This window comes from Dipodomys spectabilis, unplaced genomic scaffold (genome assembly GCF_019054845.1).
Source record: "Dipodomys spectabilis isolate Male_0828 unplaced genomic scaffold, ASM1905484v1 ptg000145l, whole genome shotgun sequence".
In the NCBI taxonomy this organism is placed as follows: Eukaryota; Metazoa; Chordata; class Mammalia; order Rodentia; family Heteromyidae; genus Dipodomys; species Dipodomys spectabilis.
In genome coordinates, this window is record NW_024870822.1 from 21,476,280 (window position 1) to 21,495,376 (window position 19,097).

Below are 19,097 nucleotides of genomic sequence, written 5' to 3' on the forward strand. Positions count from 1 at the left end.
GGCATTTTGCTCCTTCCACAGGCTCTGATCAAAGTATTTTCCTTTCAGAAAGCCTTTTCCAAACTCCCATTTGTTATATATCACAGCCCTCTGTATTACCAGGTGTGAGCTAGGAAGACAGTATTAATGCTCTATTTATACTTCTGCATCCCTAAACTCAGCAGTTAGCATAGTTTTTGTGTGAAGTATTATTTGACTATGAAAATATCAGCATAAATTCAGTTATTCACTAAGGTATGTCATGGGACAGAAAACCAAATGCATGCACACATGAATACACATATACACACAGTATGCCATCATTCTAGCTACTCAGGAAGTTCAGATGCAAGGATCATGGTTCAAAGCCAGCCTGGATATGAAAGACCATGAGATTCTCATTAGCAGTTAACCACCAAAAGGCCAGAAGTAGAACTCTGGTTCAGCGGTAGAGTGCCAGCATCCAGGCCCTGAGTTCAAGGGCCAGTGTTGGCATAAACAAAAAAGCATCTCCTATAGAAAGTTTATGCCTTATAGGCCCTTCTTGTTGCTTGTCTAAAAATGTCTGTTTCAGTCACAGGAAGAACTCTGTAACCTTAGAGCTCTTATCTCTCAAAACAGGCGCTCTCTGTTCCCAGAGCATGCATACAGCCAAAGATAAAGATCAGTCAGATGAAAGATGCACATAGCCATTGCCAGTGAGGAATCCTCCATAAAGAACAGGCCCTGGCTCATGTTCAAGTAACTGATTAATCCCGCTGTGTGGACATTTGCCTGGAATCACTTATCTCCTGTCTCCCTCATTCTGTCTATTGCCTAGGTGTTAGTGATACAAATGTAACAAGGTGCCATGGATTTGGCTGCATAACTGAGAGGTGGGGGAATGTGTCCCAGAATTGGACAAGTCTGTGGCTACTGGGAAACTGAGGGCCTGGCCATTATCAACCACCTCAGAAGCAGGTAATCCTAGGGAAGGAAAACTCCAGGCATGGAGTGAAGAGGCACTTTCTCCTTGTTCTGGGGGTGAGCAGCTCTTGCTCTGAGGCACAGAAAGGGCTGAAGCTCATTCTGTGAGAGGCTGGGCTGGACATCACAAAGACACAAGCCAGGGGCCATTATCTGATGCCCGTGACAACATGAACAGCTCAAGGAGGTGACCCATGTTAGGAGGAGCAGACCCTACAGCAGAGCCTGCTGTCCCTCTGTTCTTCTGGATGATGCAGGTGCCCTTCCCATTGCCCCCTACACCCTTGTGTTCACCTGCAGATAGCTCCTGGCTCACTGACAGTCCCACCTCCAGCCCCAGGCTCTCAGCTGCTCTCCTTTGCCATCACAGGATTACAACCTGGAGGTTTGTACTTCCTATATAGGTAACACTCAACCCCAGAATAAATATCCTTGTTTTCTATCCTGAGAAGGGTGATTTTAAGGCCTACTGTTAGCTAGTTTGTCTGTGCATCCTAAGATTGCCTTCCATAAACATTCCTCTACCAAGTTCTTAACATTTGCTTTTGGAAAAACCTATACAAAGGCCTGTGGCCTGGGTAACTGGGGAGATGCAGAATACAGAGACAGCAGTGGAGCCACAGTGTTAGGCAGCCAGGAAAGACTAGGGAGGAGCTGTTCCCAGAGAACTGACATGGGGGCATGGAGATGGGTGTTTTCCAGACGCTGCTGCGGAGAAAGGGAGAAAGCCTCTGTGCAATGCCTAGGTGCATCTGATCGTAGAAAATAATACTTATCGAAATGAACTGCAGGTAATGAAAACCAGAGGTTTTCTTCTTTGCTGCTGTTTTTTGTTTTCTTTTCCTTTCGTCTTGGTTGTTCATTTATCTATCTTTGGGAGGGTAAGGGAAGCACAGAAATGGAGGGACAAAGGGTGAACAAATGCAGCAGTGATACGCACTAGACACTCTGTTAAAAATGAACTGTACAACGTGTGGGTGGGAATGGGAGGGAAAAACAGAGAGAGGTAGGGAAGGGGTGACATTATCCAAAAAGAAATGCACTCATTACCTGACAGGTAACCCTTCTGTATATCACTTTTATAATAACAATTTTTTTTTTTAAAAAAAGGAGCCTCTGGCTACACAAAGATGAGCCAGGTCTGATGCTGCTGTCCACAGGGCTCCTGACTAGAGCACACAGTTAGTCCTTTTCAAGTGGAGTCTGCCCATCATCTGGATGAGACATGCTTATTCTGGATTTCACCATCACAATGCACACCCCCACCTCTGTGCCTACGTCCAGGTTCTACATCTTTGATCCATGATGTCATCAACACAGCTCCTGGACTATGTGAGGCCCCTGGGCCAGTCTCATCATCTTCTAATGCTGATGATCCACTGTTAATTCTCAAATGCCATCCCTTCTATTCTCCATACCCAACCAACTTGTTAAGAAGGATGTACAAGCCCAGTACCACAGGAATTTCAGGATAATATCATGACTTATTCATCTGAATATTACAAGGTGAGAGACTTGTACTTTAGTACAGGTGTCTGATCATTTATTATGCCATCATCAAGTTAAAACACTCATTAATATGCCATATATTTAAAATGCCCTTCTCTAAAAAAAATCAATCAGGGCTTCTTGGGAAGGTGGTTGATTCTAGGACAAAAGTAAGGAAAATAATCAGATGAACCTAGAATGAAAGTAAAGTACAGGGCTGGGAAGGTGGCTCAGTGGTAGAGAGCTTGCCTTGTATGCCTGAGGCCCTGGGTTCGATTCCTCAGCACCACATAAGCAAAAAGAAAAAAGCCGGAAGTGGCCCTGTGGCTCAAGTGGTAGAGCGCTAGCCTTGAGCTGAAGAGCTGAGGTACAGCGCCCAGGCCCCATGACTGGACCCAAAAAAAAAAAAATAAGTAAAGTACAAAGATAACATTTCCCTTGTTGTTTATCTTAGTTAAGAGAAATAACATGTATGCATAAGTTTCCATAAGTCAACCTGGGATAGCTTTCAGTGACTAAAGATGGATGTATATGAACAACAATAACAAAAATGAATGATAGCATTAGATCACAACCCAAAGTATAATTAAGTGACCAAATAAGTTAATGAGTGACAAGTAAACGAGCATGACAACTCTTGCTTATTCCTTCTACACTTATTAACAGGAACACTCACCATTAGACCACCACAATAACTGCAACACACACATATACACACACCACCACCACAACCACCATCAGATACGACACTAAATTCAGCAGAGGTTTAAGATGAAATGTTTGCATGGGCCGGGCACCGGTGGCTCACGCCTGTAATCCTAGGTGAGATCTAAGGATCGAGGTTTAAAACCAGCCCGGGCATTAGGAAAGTCAGTGAGACTCTTATCTCCAATAAACCACTCGGAAAACAGGAAGTGGTGCTGTGGCTCAAGCGATAGAGAGCTTGCCTTGAGCTAAGAGCATGGGACAACGCCCAGGCCAGAGTTCAAGCCCCACAACTGACCAAAAAAAAAATTTGTTTGCATGGTCTTAAAGTGTCTTCTCCCAAATTATATACAAAGATAAAAAGAGTAAAGTGATCTCTGCTGTTTTTTTTTTATTATAATCATGTAATATCACATGCCTTATTACCTGTGGTAAGTTATAGAGCATCATCAGATACTGCCTAGTAGTATGTACTAAGAAGGCTATATTATTTTGTTGGGATTCCTTCCCATAATGTTAATGCAATTGTGACAAAATAGATACATCCAAATTGAGCACTGTTCTGCCAAATAACTGACCAGTACTCCCCAAAAGTGCCAGTGTTGAGCTGCACATTTATGGCTCACACCTGCAATCCTAGCTACTCAGGCTGTGAACTGGAGATCATGGTTCAAAACCACCCTGGGCAGAAAGTACGTAAGACTCTTATCTCCAATTAACTCCCCCTCCCCCCACCAAAGCCAGAAGTAAATCTTTGGCTCAAGTGATAGAGCACTAGCCTTGAGCAAAAAAAAAAACTCCAGGACAGCACTCAGGACCTGAGTTCAAGCTCCAGGCCCAGCACAAAAGAAAAGAAAAAAAGGAAAGTTCCAGTGTCATGAAAGACATGGACTGGAGAAACTGTTATAGATTGAAGGGTAGAAGGGGATTTGATAACTAATTCAATATGGGAATGTGGACTAGATCCTAGGATCCAAAAGGGATATCACATTAGCAACTATTAATGTTAAACACTGTTCTAAAGTTACTCAGTTTTGATACTGACTGGTAGGATGGTTGGGTATGAGGGGAACCTGGGTGAAGAAGAACATATGGAGATTCTTTGCCCAACCTCTGTAACTCTAAGCCTAAAATTAGTTCAGAGTCAAAAGGCTTTTTAAAATGTCCTATTTATTCATTTAAGTGTCACGAGAACTAGTGAAATATAAAGATCTCCTATCAAGCAAGAGACAGTAAAACACAGATAAAAGGATTTTGGATTAAGGAAAATGAGAAGTTTTCCCCCTAAGGTAGCCATAATGGGGCCAGAGAATAGAGGTTAGAGCTAATCCTACCTAGGACACAAAGTACTAATAAGAGCTTCACATACTAACTAAAAAGTGAGCTGGATTTGAAGTACCACGTAAGGGAATGCAGTTGTCAGGACTTGAGATTAACAGAGTGGCAAGAATAAAGGTGAAGGAGCTATCCAAAACAGTTCCTAAGTTTCTTATTTAAGAAACTGATGTTGAGTGGTGAAAATATTCACCAAAATGGAAGACAGAATAGATTTGGTACGGAGGAGGAAGAGGAGAGAAGCAGCTCAGTCTGGGGGAGGGAGGTGGCTGGGGGATGTCCAGGTCATGTCTGGAAGGCAGTTAAACGTAATAGTTTTAAGGAGAGTGCTGTTCTGGAGATAGAGACCCATGGATGCTTATGACAGAAATGATGGTTGAAATAGATGGACTGGTAACCCAATAAGAGGGTATGAAAGAAGAACAAGTCAGGATGAAGAACGAGGAACCCTAATCATGGCAGAGGAAGAAAGGAGAAGGAAGACAAAGAAGCAAGTGTCAGCAGGCAGTCAAGAACCAGGAGAGCACAGAGACCACCTGGCTGTGATGAGATGTTCCGTCACATGCTAGCAGAAGAGGAGGAAGTCTGAATTGACACTGATGATCTTGACAGGAGCTGACCAGCTGTATGGTGGAAGGTACCACTGTATGGAAGGCACTAGCTAGCTCTGTGGAGGCAGGCACAATGAATGCCAAATGCTCTTTTGAGAAATTGGGTGAGAAAGAAGGAAGATAGGAATATGGCCAGAGAGGAACTCAAAAGCACAGGGGTCACTCAAAACTCAGTTTCTGGACTGATCCCTTTTGTTGCAAATTGATTCTTTCCATCTGCCTGCAGGTTCTGAATGCAAAATATCCAACCTAAGATATAGGTTTAAACCTTAAGTTTCCCAAAGCAGCATGATCCTGTAGTGAATCACTCTTTCAACATGAAACACTGAAATCTGAAATAACCTAATCTGATCAGATGTGGTGCCTGACTTGCGACTGCACAGATGTGACACTGGGCTGTTTTGTAACCTTTCCTGGAGGCAAGATTACTCCATGACCACGTTCCATTACTTCATGGCCATGTTCCACCATTTCAAGACAGCTTCAGAGCCTGGTTAGAAACTGCTGGAGGGGCTAACAGCTGCAGACACTGGAAGAGATTCTCAGTGAGGCTCATGGCTTCTCCATATCTATATGGGCCAAAAGCCTTTTCATTTCCTTTCTGTATTCAGCTGGAGTTTACAGCCTTTAAATATTAATACTCATTAATATTGATGTTTGAGTACCAAATCAGTTTAGCTTCCTAGAAATTACTAAATTTTATATTAGCCATTCATTCATTTAATATACATTGATTAAGTGTTAGGAAATCTGACAGTGCTGGAGAAGCCTGGAAAATAAATAAGACATGGCTCTCAACTCTAACAAGGCCTCGTGTACTGACTAACAGCTACAGATAACAATCCTGTTTAAGACAGACTTGTTTATATAAGTCTTGCATATAAAACAATCATGTGCATATACACAATACACATTTATTCAGGTCATATAGCCCTTATCCAAAATGCTTGGGACCAGGAGTGTTTCAGGTATTTCTCAGATTTTAGCTTATGTGCATATATATCTATATCTATATAGATAGATATCTTATGCATGAGACTCAAGTCTAAGAACAGAATTCATTTATGGTTCACATACTTTTGTATGTGTATGTATGTATGTATGTATCAGTACTGTGCCTTGAATTAAGGGTCAAAATGCTATCCTTTAATTTTTTTTCATCGAGGCTGGTGCTCTGCCACTTCAACCATAACTCCACTTCTGGCTTTTTTGGTGGTTAATTGGAGATAGTATTCTCTTTAAATCTCAGCCTCCTGAGTAACTGGGATTACAAGCACGAGTCACCAGTACCTGGCTGGTTCATATACATTTATGGCAGTATTTTGACAATATCTTGAGTGTATATGTCTTGACTGAAACTCACTAGGTTTCAGGTTTTCAGATTAAGGATGTTTGACATGTGTATGTTATATAAATGTTATATATATGTCTAAACATATAATTATGTCTAGACATATATAATATGTATTATAATATATAATATATATTTTATAACATATATATATAATATATAATACATATATAATATGTATTATATATGTGTACACATACATATCTATTCCTGTAGCTATATGGGGGGGGAGTAAATGTAGAAGAGGACAGACTCTTCTGTATGTGACTGTATTGTACAGGGTATAAAAGGGAGGTATAGGAGATTCAAAGAATAAGTAGTAATGGCAGCCAAAGTAGAAGGAGGAAAAATGGCCTTGGGGACAGAAGGAATAGCCAAGTATCAGGGTATAAATATACAAGCCCAATATGATAATGTAGTGATGGTGGAGATAACAATAGTGAAACTAGCAATGACGAAAAATTCCTGTTGGGCATCAGGAATGGTTCTAAGAACATCACGGGTAATACCACATTGGGTGAGCTACACGTGTGAGAGTGGGAGGGCATGTCTTGAATGTGGTGCTAAGGGGTCTAGATGATGTCTGGCAGGAAAGAGCTACAGGAGTTTTAAGTGAGGACTGGCACACGTTGAGATGAGAGGGAAAGGTGAAGAGTTTGGGAATTTTTTCAGTAGTTCAGAGAGAAGCAGGTCTGACAAATAAAAATGGCAAAGCAGATGGATCCAGGGGAGACTGTTGAGCAAAAAGCAATGAGCCTTGATGAACTCCTGTTCATGAGGGTGCCTAACAAGGAAGCGGAGAAGGCAGAAAGACACATTTTTGACAGAGTAGCTAAATTCAGTCCCTGGTGCTCCCAGGTGGAGGTGATAATGGGAAGCTAAGGCTTTGAGTTAGAACTGGCTGGGGAGGTTTGGGTCAGAGAGAGGGAGGGGAAACCCACTTTCATTCGAGCTGAACTTGTCCATCCACGTTAAGATTGCCCCTGTATTTTACTTTCCTTATATTTTTCACATAAAGAGATATGAAGTAAGGCAAGGTATATACTCACTTCACAGGCAATACACATATATAGAGACACAGTCCACCAAGCCCAGGGATACACATAGGTCTACAGGTCACGCAGCAACACATTCATGCCACACAGGTAATACTACAACGTAGTATACATGCACCTTTGTATAGATGGTGGGAAAACTCAGCCTAATAGATCCCAGAGGGACACACACATCAAAAGTTTCCTATACAAGTAAAAAGGCCATGAATGCGTGATTTCTGTATAGGGTGAGTATGTTTTCCAGCTATACAGTAGAGTCTTTTAATTTACCCAGCAGATGACCCTGGACTACCAGGGAAGCTGAGGCCCATCTGGTCAGATTCATTTCATATTCCAGAGGCTACTAGCCGTCTTCATTGCTCTGCTATCCCAGCCTACCTCCTAGCTAGGACCAAGCTATCATCCATTGCCACCCGCAATGCTCCTCTTACCAAAGAGCTTCTGCAGGACTTGTCCATCATATAAGTCTTCAGCCAGGTCTTTCACAATGATTCTTTCTCCAACCAACACATCATTAATCCAGTCAATGAGCACCTTTGGGGAAGAAGGGATAAGAGTGAGTTGTAGGGTATTTCTTAGAGACCAGCTTTTTTCATCCTGGACAATTAAAACCTAAATAAACTTCCGATTTCAAAAGCAGCAGTATGATCGCAGGACTATTGTACAGATTGTAGCTATGAGTCGGCCCCCAGTGACTCTGCCTTTTCACAGGAGAGCCTGCAAGTGCCGGCAGTACCAGTGTCCCTGCTATCTCTCAGCCCTGGCCATTTCCTCCTGAAGGTAAATAGCACTGTGGGTGGGCATCTTGTTCAGGAAGAGTATGGGCTCTGGCTTTATGTAAATAGGTTGAAATCTCAGTTCCACCGGCTCCCTTTATGTCCAACTGTCTATTTAGGTGTGCATGTGGGCTTATGTTACTCTAATACCTAGGAATATGTCTCTGCTTCTTTGTGACATATGGTATCATTTATAGACCTGTGTGTGTGCACCATGTCATGTAGGAACTTGTGTGTGTGTGCATACATGCACACACACTTCTATGGCCTATGAATCTAAGGCAAGCTGGTCCTCTGCTCTGAGTGCTTGGCTCCCTATCTCTAAAACGGAAGATGGCAGTATCTCTCCTAGGTTAGGTGGTTGAAAGAATTACCTGTGTCAAGGACCAAAAACTCAATTAAAGGGAGATCTTATTATATAAAGTGCTGTCCCATGAGGGCACTTGGCTGGGTGGTTACTCTCATCTATATGCTCAGAAAGGAAGAAAACAACCTAGGATTACAAAGCTTTCTGGGCTGCAGATAGCAGTGCTTTGTTGGTCAGTTCAGTCTAAAGCATGTGCTTCTCTCTGTACCCTTCAGGAACATAGTCCCCTCTCCTGTCTCAGCAACTGTCACTGGCTGATGGTATGTGCATCAGGCACTGATTGGAGATACCAAGCTGACATCTATGTAATCAACACCCTTGAGAGCCACATATCAGCAGTTCTGTTCAAGTAAGAAGACAAACACATACTGCTGTTCTTTTTTAGCTGTTCCTTTTCATTTATCTATCAAGATATTATTTATATATAATCAAATTAACTGATTCTAATTAAACTGATGAGTTCTGGTTACTGTACACAGGTATGTGAACACTCCTCCCTCCCTCCCCCATCCTGAAGACAATCCAGATACAGGATAGTTCTCTTGCCCTAAGAGCTGACAGTGGAGCTTGGGGAAGGGAGGCATCACTGCACATTGTTCTGTGTTAAAGGGAGGATGATGGTAATAATTGAGCACCTATGAGGTCTCAGGCATGTCCTGTAGCCAACGAACAGTAAGACCTAGTCTGTCTTAAGAGAAGCTTGTGGGGGCATATATCTAGTCAATTAAAGGATTATAATATAAAGGGTTCTATATGGAGAATCCATGCGCTACAGGAAAGTGAAGAATGCCCCCCCAGGATGGGAACAGGCAGGAGGCAGCAGGAATGAGTAGAAGATTAGGGGTGGGCTGGGAAGGTGGCTCAGAGGTAGAGCGCTTGCCTTGCAAGCATGAGGCCCTGGGTTTGATTCCTCAGCACCACATAAGCAAAAAGAAAAAAGCCGGAAGTGGCGCTGTGGCTCAAGTGGTAGAGCGCTAGCCTTGAGCTGAAGAGCTGAGGGACAGCGCCCAGGCCCAGAGTTCCAGCCCCACGACCGGACCCCCTCCCCCCCCAAAAAAAACAAGATTAGGGGTCTGACTAGCAGCATGTATTTCAAGGTGGCCAAAGTAGCCTACATCTACAAAATCAAACCCTTCTCTGGAAGTGGGAATATATCCTGCAGAAAAAAATGCTGTGTCTTTAGATAGCATCCTAGAGTTTGGAAAAATAACACATTGCTGTGTGCAGGCCCAAACTTCCTCTCTTACAATCTAGGCCTGAGTATAATATGGGGCTGGCAGAGCAGCGCTGAGACCTGTCCCATGCAGAGCCTACTCTGACCATGTCTCGATCTCCTGGGAAGCTGATAACTGCACAGCCCATTTTAGCATGGTTGACTAGACTAGCACAGAATTAGACCCCAGCATCCTTGCCAAAATAGGACCAGCACCCCTGGAAAGGCAGAATCTCAACCCACAGCTTCCCACCATCTGGCACAGCAAGGGAAGGGCAGGGCCTGGGCAGTCATCTGTGGGTACAGCACAGACAGAATCAGGAAAGGGCCAGACACTCAATATCCATAGCCCAGCCCCTCCTCTACTGTGGGGCTCAGATCATAGCCCCGAATGTAAGGTCACATGGTCCCCATATCCTTCTGAGAGTTATTTGGACTCTAGAATATGGCACAGATAGGAACGTAAGGCAGGAAAAAGACCAAAGGAACGTAAGGCAGGAAAAAGACCAAAGTAACATTTATAACATCTCCTTGGGGTAGACTGCCTTCAGTCCCACATAACATAGTCCAAATCTCAAGTGGCTTCTTCTATTTTTCTACCAAGCACTGGCTGCTTTGACTATGGAGACAGTAAGATTCTACTTTTAAATGGCTTCTAAGATTCCTTCTAATTTTAGTAAGTCAATATAGCAGGTTTTTGAAATAGCTACCATATTGATATCCTGTGCCTTATCCTAGGGATATGATGAAAACAAAAAAAAATGATAAAAAAAAAATCCCAAGCAGCTCACCATTTAGTGAAGGAGAAAGAAGTGAATGACAAAACCAAAGACCTGAGGCTACTGCTACACACAGAGGCTGTTGTTTAGCACTGTCGTTTAGAGGAGGCTTCCTGTAGGAAGAGACTGAGCTTTGGCTCTCCTTTGAAGAGCAGCTAGAGGCATTCTAGGTGGACAGCCAAAGTCTAGGGGCAGTGAGTGCTGGAAATAAGCACAAGTTAGTGGTCATCAGGCAGATGATCTGAGTTTGAAGAAAGAACTACAGCACACTCCAAATAAAACCCCCAGGAATGTGGGCTTTACTCTACAGCTGACAAGAAATGACAACCAGATTCTGAGCAGGAAAATGATCTGTATGTTTGCATTATGAATGACTTACTTGCCCTTTCTGTTACATGTATTCTGGCAAGGCTGAAGATGAAGGCACAGACCAGGGGAAAGAAGTGACGAGACGTGAACAGTTTGGGAAGGGGCATGATGCACAGTATTTCATTTAATGTTTCTGGTTGAATTTCTTCTCTACCCATAACCATAGACAAACTGCTTGGTTTTTTCTCACTTGGAAAATGGGAGTGATACTAATTCTTGTTTGAGTGTGCTTTTGAGGGATCTTGAGAAAAGTGGTGGAAGACTGGGAATGTGAGAGATATTGGCCAAGGTGAGCTTACTTGTCCTGACTTTTCTGGTGCTTATGACCAACACCAATCACCAGGTATGGGTACACGTCTACTCAACCCTGAGCTTCTCAAGGGCAGGGATTGCTGGAACTTTGTTCTCTCTACAGCTCACAGGGTGCCTGCAGAGGATGGGTGGTCTATAGGCACTTGGGGAGCTTGGCGGCTCCTGGAGCCTCTCTTACTCTTTTCTTACCTTCATCAGCTCCTGGAGTTTGGGGTCACTGCGTGAGTTTGGGTCCACCATTGTCCGCACTTCATTCTCCTCTATAAAAAAAGGAAAGGTATTAAGTGGAGAAGCTACACTTGAAGGCACAGAGCTGATCAACAGATAACAAGTACAGTTACCCAGCATTGTGTCCTCAGGGTCCAGCTCAAAGGGGATGGGGCTGAGGGGCAAGTTGATGGCATTCATTCCCTCCTCCTGCAGCTCCGAGACTGAAAGACAAAGGAGAGCCAGGTTACCTTTTGACAGATGACAGGAGGTTGGAGCTCTGTAACACATGCATTCAATATTGACAGAGAGGGGAAAAAAAGCCCCACAAAGGTTAAATTACAGCTGTTACTCAGCCTGCAATGGATCGATTCATAGCTGCTCCTTGCTAAGAGGACCTAATTGTCCCCTTAATCTCACCTCTTCCTCCTGTCACCTCTTGCACTTTCCTAAGAAATAGGAAGGTCTTGCCCATACAGAAACATGTTTTCTCAGACAGGATTTTGGAATAAACAGGAGCAGAGTGGGCATTGACATCTTTCTGATGCCTCTGCCTTCCTCCCCCCCCCCCCCCCCCCCCCACCATGGGCTCATTGCTTTGTATGCAGTGGATGCCCAACCATTGCTTATGGCCTGGAAAAAGGTTGCCAGTTTCAGCCTATGTTTGTATTGTAAGCTTCTTCTACATGTGGTTCAACCCTTCTCTCTTGAGCAGCCTTCCTTGAGACAGTCTTCTCAGGATCCACTCTCCTTCTTGTACCCAACCCCCTCAGCTGTGAGAGAATAGCTCAGTCCTAACCTCTTTCGAGGGTACTGATGGTGCACTTTGGCTGTAAGGATGAAGAGTCCCATTGGATGACTGTTAAGTTGTCCCTACTTTTCAAATCCTAGAAATCTACAATTCCATTTTCCTCAAGAAGCATTAAAATGGGACAATGACCACTAGAGACTCTCATCCAAGCGCTGAACCCCATACACAGAGCTTGGTTACATTTTTTTTTTTTTTAAACCACCAAACCAGTATTCACTGGGCAGTTGGTGCATGCTGACCTTGGATTACCCCTCCTAAAAGCCGTGACTTCCATCCCTTTACTTTTTGCCAATTAAGTACAGAAGGAGCATTTTCTCTGAAGGCGTTGGTCACCAAGAGGTTCTTAAGGAGCTAATATGGCAGCTGCAATCAACCTTAATAAAAGCAACAGCCCATCTTTCCTTTTTTTTTTTTAAATATTGACTCTGGCCTCTCTGATTGCCAGCACAGACTTGCAAGAACTCTTAAGCAAAAGGCAGCCACTTACAAAGAGTTCTTTCACATCAGCAAACTCACTGATAGTTGCAGTTGGTTAGGGAATGAGTCTGCCTAACAAAGAAATAGACACCATCTTAAAGAGACACAGCCATATTAGGAAGCTGGTGTTTAAGTCCTTTAGCTGGGACACTTGGCATTACCCGTCACCAGCTTGACTCTTCAACTTCACACACATCCACTGTTTGGTAGAATTCCCTTTCATAAAACGTAGCAGGAAAAGAGGTGACTCTTCGAAGCTTTAATGGTCTGGAAATATAAGATTTCTAGCCAAGTGCAATTGCTTCTCTTTTTTCTTTTCTTTTCTTTTTTTTTTGGGGGGGTCCGGTCGTGGGGCCTGAACTCTGGGCCTGGGCGCTGTCCCTCAGCTCTTCAGCTCAAGGCTAGCACTCTACCACTTGAGGCACAGCACCACTTCCGGCTTTTTCTTTTTGCTTATGTGGTGCTGAGGAATCGAACCCAGGGCCTCAGGCATGCAAGGCAAGCGCTCTGCCACTGAGCCACCTTCCTAGCCCCTCTTTTCTCTCTCTACTCTTCTCCTGTTTTATTTTCTCTCTCCATCCCTCTGGCTTGAACCCAGAGTGTCCCTTAGCTTTTTCTCTCGTGGCTAGTGCTCTATTACTTAAGCCCCACTTCCACTTCTATGCGGCTAACGAGTCTCAAGGACTTTCCTGCCCCAGCTGGCTTTGAACTTCCATCCTCAGATCACAGCCTTTTGAGAAACTAGGATTACAGGCTTGATCCTGACCACAATTTCTTCTTTAGACTTCTACAATTTTTTTCTTATGTCTTCTCTACTATTTTTTCTCTCTTCCATAGGCTTTTTCTTACAAAAAAAAAAAAAGCACAATTTTTATTTTGCAACAAGCACTTTAGTACATATATTAGGAAGGGGGGAAAACTATGCTTACCTATGGATGCAAGGCTGAGTCTCTTAAGACATGGAAGAAATTTGCTGGGATTTCAACACCTTCATACCTGCCCTAACAGCACAAAAACAAACCCCTTATTTCCCTATTCTTCTCCTCTATAAATGACACCTCTGTTTACACATTGGCTCAAGCCCAAATCCAATGAATCATACCTTTAAGTTCTCCCTTTCCTTCCACTTGTGGAAGTTTTTCAGGCTCTACCTCTCAGCACCATCTTGGTTCAAGCCACATTGGTTCTTTCATCCTAACTGGCCCACTATCTGCTCTGGCATTTCCCCCACTTACTTGCCACATTGCAGCCACAGTATTCTATAAACTGTATTCTATAAACTGGAAATAGGATCATTCATTTTCCTATTCTCAATTATGGCTTCTCAGCATACTCAGTCAGCCAACTTAAAGACCCTTTGTTCATCTCCCTGTCATGTTTTATTTTCTTCCTAACATTCATAATAAATATTAAGCAAGAATTATTAAGTATTATCTCATCCTACGGCCCCCTCCCCAACTCCTGCAACTCGGTCTTTTCTTCATTGTTAGATCCCCAAGAGGCCAAACGGTTGCAGTGGTTGGGAGCCAGACTGCCCAGATTCGAATCCAGGAGCTGCTACTTTCTAGTTGTGTGGCTCCAGTCAAAGGCAGTTTCATTCTGCAGATGAGGAAACTGAGGCACCGGAAACTGATAATAATGCCACACCTACTACGGTTGTTGGGAAAATTAAGTGCATTAGCATATGCATTCAGAAAAGCACCTGATATTTTCTAATACCCACTCAAAAATATGTGTTTAATATATAAAATCCAAATCGCAAGACTTAACCCACACAGGTTATGTGTAAAAGCAGAATTTGATAATATCTTTTTATGGGACGGAATGGATTTCACCTTGGGAGAGAGGGGAACATCTATGTTTTCTCCTGACCCTGTATGCACATGCGCATTTCTGAAGCAGCATCTCCCAGCTTGCATTCTGTAAAGGAAGAAAGGTTGTACCTGTCCCAGGATCCTTGCATAGCGAGGGCCCATTTGTAAACACAGAGGTATTTAAACATCTCTGAAGTGTGACTAGAAAAGCAATAGTCTCAGCCAGGACTCCTGAAGGTGGGTCTGAATGAGATCTCTCCTTGTAGTGTAGATCATTGTGGAAAATGTTTTCAGATGAAAAAATCTGTAGTCAGAAACCTTCCCTCAACCCTGCCTCTTTAATTCACTCACAGAGACATAACAAACCTAAGAAGAAAGGCTGAGATATGTTTGCAATTGGAAATGTTTTTTTCAGGAAACGATTTGGTACAGAAACATCATTCCCATTCCATTAACTGCTGACTCTCAGCCAATTGTTTGTAAAAGTGAATATGCAAACTGCCCAGTTCAGGCCTGGCCCCCTGCCCCATGGGGCCCCATTAGTGGCCACTTTCCCAAAACAGCCTGCCTGCTTTGGAGGTTTCATTTCTATTAAGCCAGAGCAGGGCCCAGCAGAAGCCCCTTGCCAATATCTGTACTCGGGAAAGACAAAGAGCTGCGACTGAATTTTCTCAGCACAGAATCTGAATATGATGTTTATCCCTGAACCTCCTCTAACAATCTGAAACTAGGTCTGAATGTGCAGCCCTCTGTGTCTCACAGTGCCATTAGTCATGACTTGATAAACAGCTTAAATGCCTGGCTGAAGGTCAGGCTTGGGAAGGCGGGAGACTGCCTGACCTGTGCAGTGCTTACCCCAAGAGTGGGGTCTTTCATTTTCTAGAATCACAATCTGATGCTAGATCCTGTTGTACAGTAGAAAGTCTGTGGATAGATTTTGAAATGTGAAAGCGCTGGATTTGAATCCACTTTTATTTTTATCAGATGTAGGTCTCCTGTGACTCAACTTCCTCTAAAATGAGGTATTAAAGCATTCTCTTTAAAACAAATAGCTGACCCTGCCCATTACTTCTTCCTTATTCTTTAAGTTTAGCTTTATTTACTTATATATGTATTTTTTTTTGGGGGGGGGGGGGCGTCTAGACTCATGGTTTTGTGCTTACTAGGCAGGTGCTGGGCCAGTTCAGGAACACTGCCAGCCCTTGGGTGTAGGTGGAAAACCTAAGCCATTCTGTTTATGCTTTCCAAATAGCTGGGATCATGCATGTGCTACAATACCCAGATTTTTTATTGATTGAGGAGGAGCTTGTGAATTTTTGCCTGGCCTAATTTTTTTTTTTTTTGGTCATGGGACCTGAACTCTGGACCTGGGTACTGTCCATCAGCTCTTCAGCTCAAGGATAGAGCTCTACCCTTGAGCCACAGTGCCACTTCTGGCTTTTTCTGCTTCTGTGGTGCTGAGGAATCGAACCCAGGGCCTTATGCATGCAAGGCAAGCACTCTACCACTGAGCCACCTTCCCAGTTGGACCTAGTCTTGAACCTCCATTCTTATCATCTCTGCCTCCTCAGCAGCTAAGATTACAGGTGTGAGACATTAGGCTCAGCTTTAATCTTTTTATTAAAAGAACTTTCACTTGCTTCCAGTATATACTTCCCTGTCCTGAGTCTCAAGCTGAGATACTAGTTGGTTTAGTCACAATGCTTAGTCACTGTAGCAGTGATTGGCTCAAGTACTGTCACATGATACAAACCTAGTTAATGAACTCCAAGAGGAAATTTCTAGGAGCTTCTAAGGAACAGTGTTCCTCTATTTTAAAGAGAAGCTCAAGCGTGGTGTGCCTGTAACCCTAGGACTTTGGAGGCTGAGGGTAGAAGATCTCATGTTCTAGCCAGTCTAGGTGCCACAGTGAACCCCTGACTCAATAAACAAAGAAAAGAAAGGCAAAAGGGGGCAGAAAGAGAAGCCCAAGGCAAAGAGGTATTTTTTCCTAAGAATTCTTGAATCAGGATATTTTGCCTAGATTTGTGGCTGAAACTTTGAGGTGAGTAGTCCAAGAAGATGTTGATATGCTGAAGTTGATAGAAATAAAGAAAAGGATAGGGCTTGAACTCGGGGCACTGTTCCTAAATTTTTTTGCTCAAGGCTAGTGCTCTACCACTTTGAGCCACAGCTCCACTTCCAGTTTTCTAGTGGTTAATTGGAGATAAGAGTTTCAGGGACTTTCCTGCCCAGGCTAGCTTTGAACCATGATCCTTAGATCTCAATCTCCTGAGTAGCTAGGATTACAGGCATAAGCCATCAGTACCTAGCCTAAAGAGGAGGTTCTTGATACTGCTGAACCCATCCCAGGAGCTACTTTTGCTCTGTATATGTCTAGTTGTAGGAAATAAAAAAATACAACTTACTAGTTAAGCTAAAAGAACATTTGTTTTCTGGGACTTGAAGCCCAATCTCACTAATCAATACATAGGGACATCAGGATTATAAAGTTAATTACAGATCTATTCTATTCACCCATTAAGTCCTCCCTCCTTTTTGCCTACTTACCCTAGGCTGTACAGAATACTACAGGATCTCTTACACCCTAGACTATGTCTAGAGACTTGAACACTGTGGGGAAAGTAAGTATGGAGAAAAGAATGAATAAAGACTTAACAAATGAAAAAACAAAGTGTGTGTGTGGGGGGGGGGGAATTCATACACACAAGCTCAGTAATTTCTTCATTTAACCAGTAAGCATTACTCCTCTGAAGTAATCTCATATCAGGTTTGGAGACTTGACTCAATCTATTCAGAGAGTGAGTTCATGAACAGGCCCATGCACAAAATAAGCAATACACTGCCCTCAGCCCGAAAGGGCTATGGGAGGTCAGATGGAAAGAAGCTGATTTTGAATGAAAATGGGGAGGGATTCCTAGAAAGGGAAACATTTGAGCTGGACATCGTATAGTTAAATTTTCATCTAACACAAGTATACCACCAAAAGCACATCTGTATCAAAGTAACAGTGAGAAGGAAAACAAGACAGGCATAAAGAGAGGGGGTAATTATAGATGCTCAGGGGAAAGGGAAAAGAGTAGAGTGACCAGTAATTATGTAGGGTTTAGGGTGTTAGGATCTTGACTTCAGTCATAAAAAGAAAAAATAAAAATACCTCAAACACCTAGAAATGAGGAATGCTTGCAAGGTTGCAAGAAATAAGATAAACATATAATAAGTCAATTGCTTCCTATATATGAAAATGCATCATTGGAATCTGGAATTAAAAGCATAGTATCACTTACACAAAATGTAATTCTTAGGTATAAATCTAACTATGTGCAAGATTAATATGCAGATGATCACAAAGCCCTCAGCCAAAGTTATACTAAGATATTTTGTGGATATTAACCAACTGATTCTAAAGTTTATATGAAGAACAAAGTTGGCAAGCTGACCCTATCAGTCTTCACAACCACTCCAAAGCTATGTAGTCAGAATAGTATGGTACCGATAAAAGAACAGACCCAAGGACAATGGGACGAAATAGAAGACTCAAGAAGAGACCCACATATGGAGACAACTCATTCTCAATGAAAGAGAAAAAGCAATCAGTCAGAAAGGATAGTCTTGGGTGTCAATACATATTTAAAAATCAATCTAGACACAGATCATATGCCTTTCCCAAAACCTGAAATGACCACAGATTTAAATATTAACATGATACTATAAACTCCCAAAAAGAAAAATTCATGAGATCTAGGCTTTGGCAATAATTCCTTTAGATACAAAACCAAAATGACAATCTATAAAAGCAAAATTGGTAAGTTGGACTTCATTAAGATTTCAACTGTGAAAGACTTCAATACAACAACTCATAAACAGAGGAAATATTTGCAAAGCTGAGAAAACTTGTCTGTAATAATAAAGACATCTTAGAACAATAACAAAAAAACCTAAAAAATGGTCAAAAGATCTGAACAGATTTGTCACCAAAGAAAACGGACAGATGGCAAATAAGCGTAATGAAGATGTTTCATTAGCATTTGTCTCCGGTGATGATTCCTCATCACTAATCATTAGAGTAATAACAAAGCCGTGAGGTATCACAACAAATGTATAAAGATGGCTGAAATGACAACAGCAAAGACAAAGATGTAGAGCAACATTCATTTCCATTTATTGCTGGGGAGATGCAAGATGGCGCAGCTACTTTGGAAGACAGTTTAGTACTTTCTTACAATGCTATGAACCTACTATATAAGCCAGCAATCACTATCTCAGGAATTTACTCAGCTGATTAGAGAATATGTTCACACAAAACACTGCAAATACTGACAGCAGTTTTATTCATAATTTCCCCAAAATGGAAGCAAATGAGTTATCCTTCAGTAGATGAAAGCACTGTAGAGTATTAATATGATGAAAATATTCAGTTAAGAAATGAGCTCTCAAACCTTGAGACATAGAACCTTAAGCACATATTCCTAAATAAACAGG

At 42.5% G+C, this 19,097-nt stretch overlaps 1 protein-coding gene across 1 annotated transcript in view; it reads right to left on the bottom strand.

Annotated features, from left to right (window-relative positions):
- The window catches only part of Parva (parvin alpha), a 152,417-nt gene that overhangs the window by 39,123 nt on the left and 94,197 nt on the right, over nucleotides 1-19,097 (bottom strand). Inside the window, exons 2-4 of the mRNA XM_042691446.1 lie at nucleotides 11,648-11,737; nucleotides 11,496-11,566; nucleotides 7,922-8,024 (exon numbers count right to left, since the gene is read on the bottom strand). Coding sequence (XP_042547380.1) covers nucleotides 7,922-8,024; nucleotides 11,496-11,566; nucleotides 11,648-11,737 — 264 coding nt within the window. The remainder of the gene's footprint in view (nucleotides 1-7,921; nucleotides 8,025-11,495; nucleotides 11,567-11,647; nucleotides 11,738-19,097) is intronic.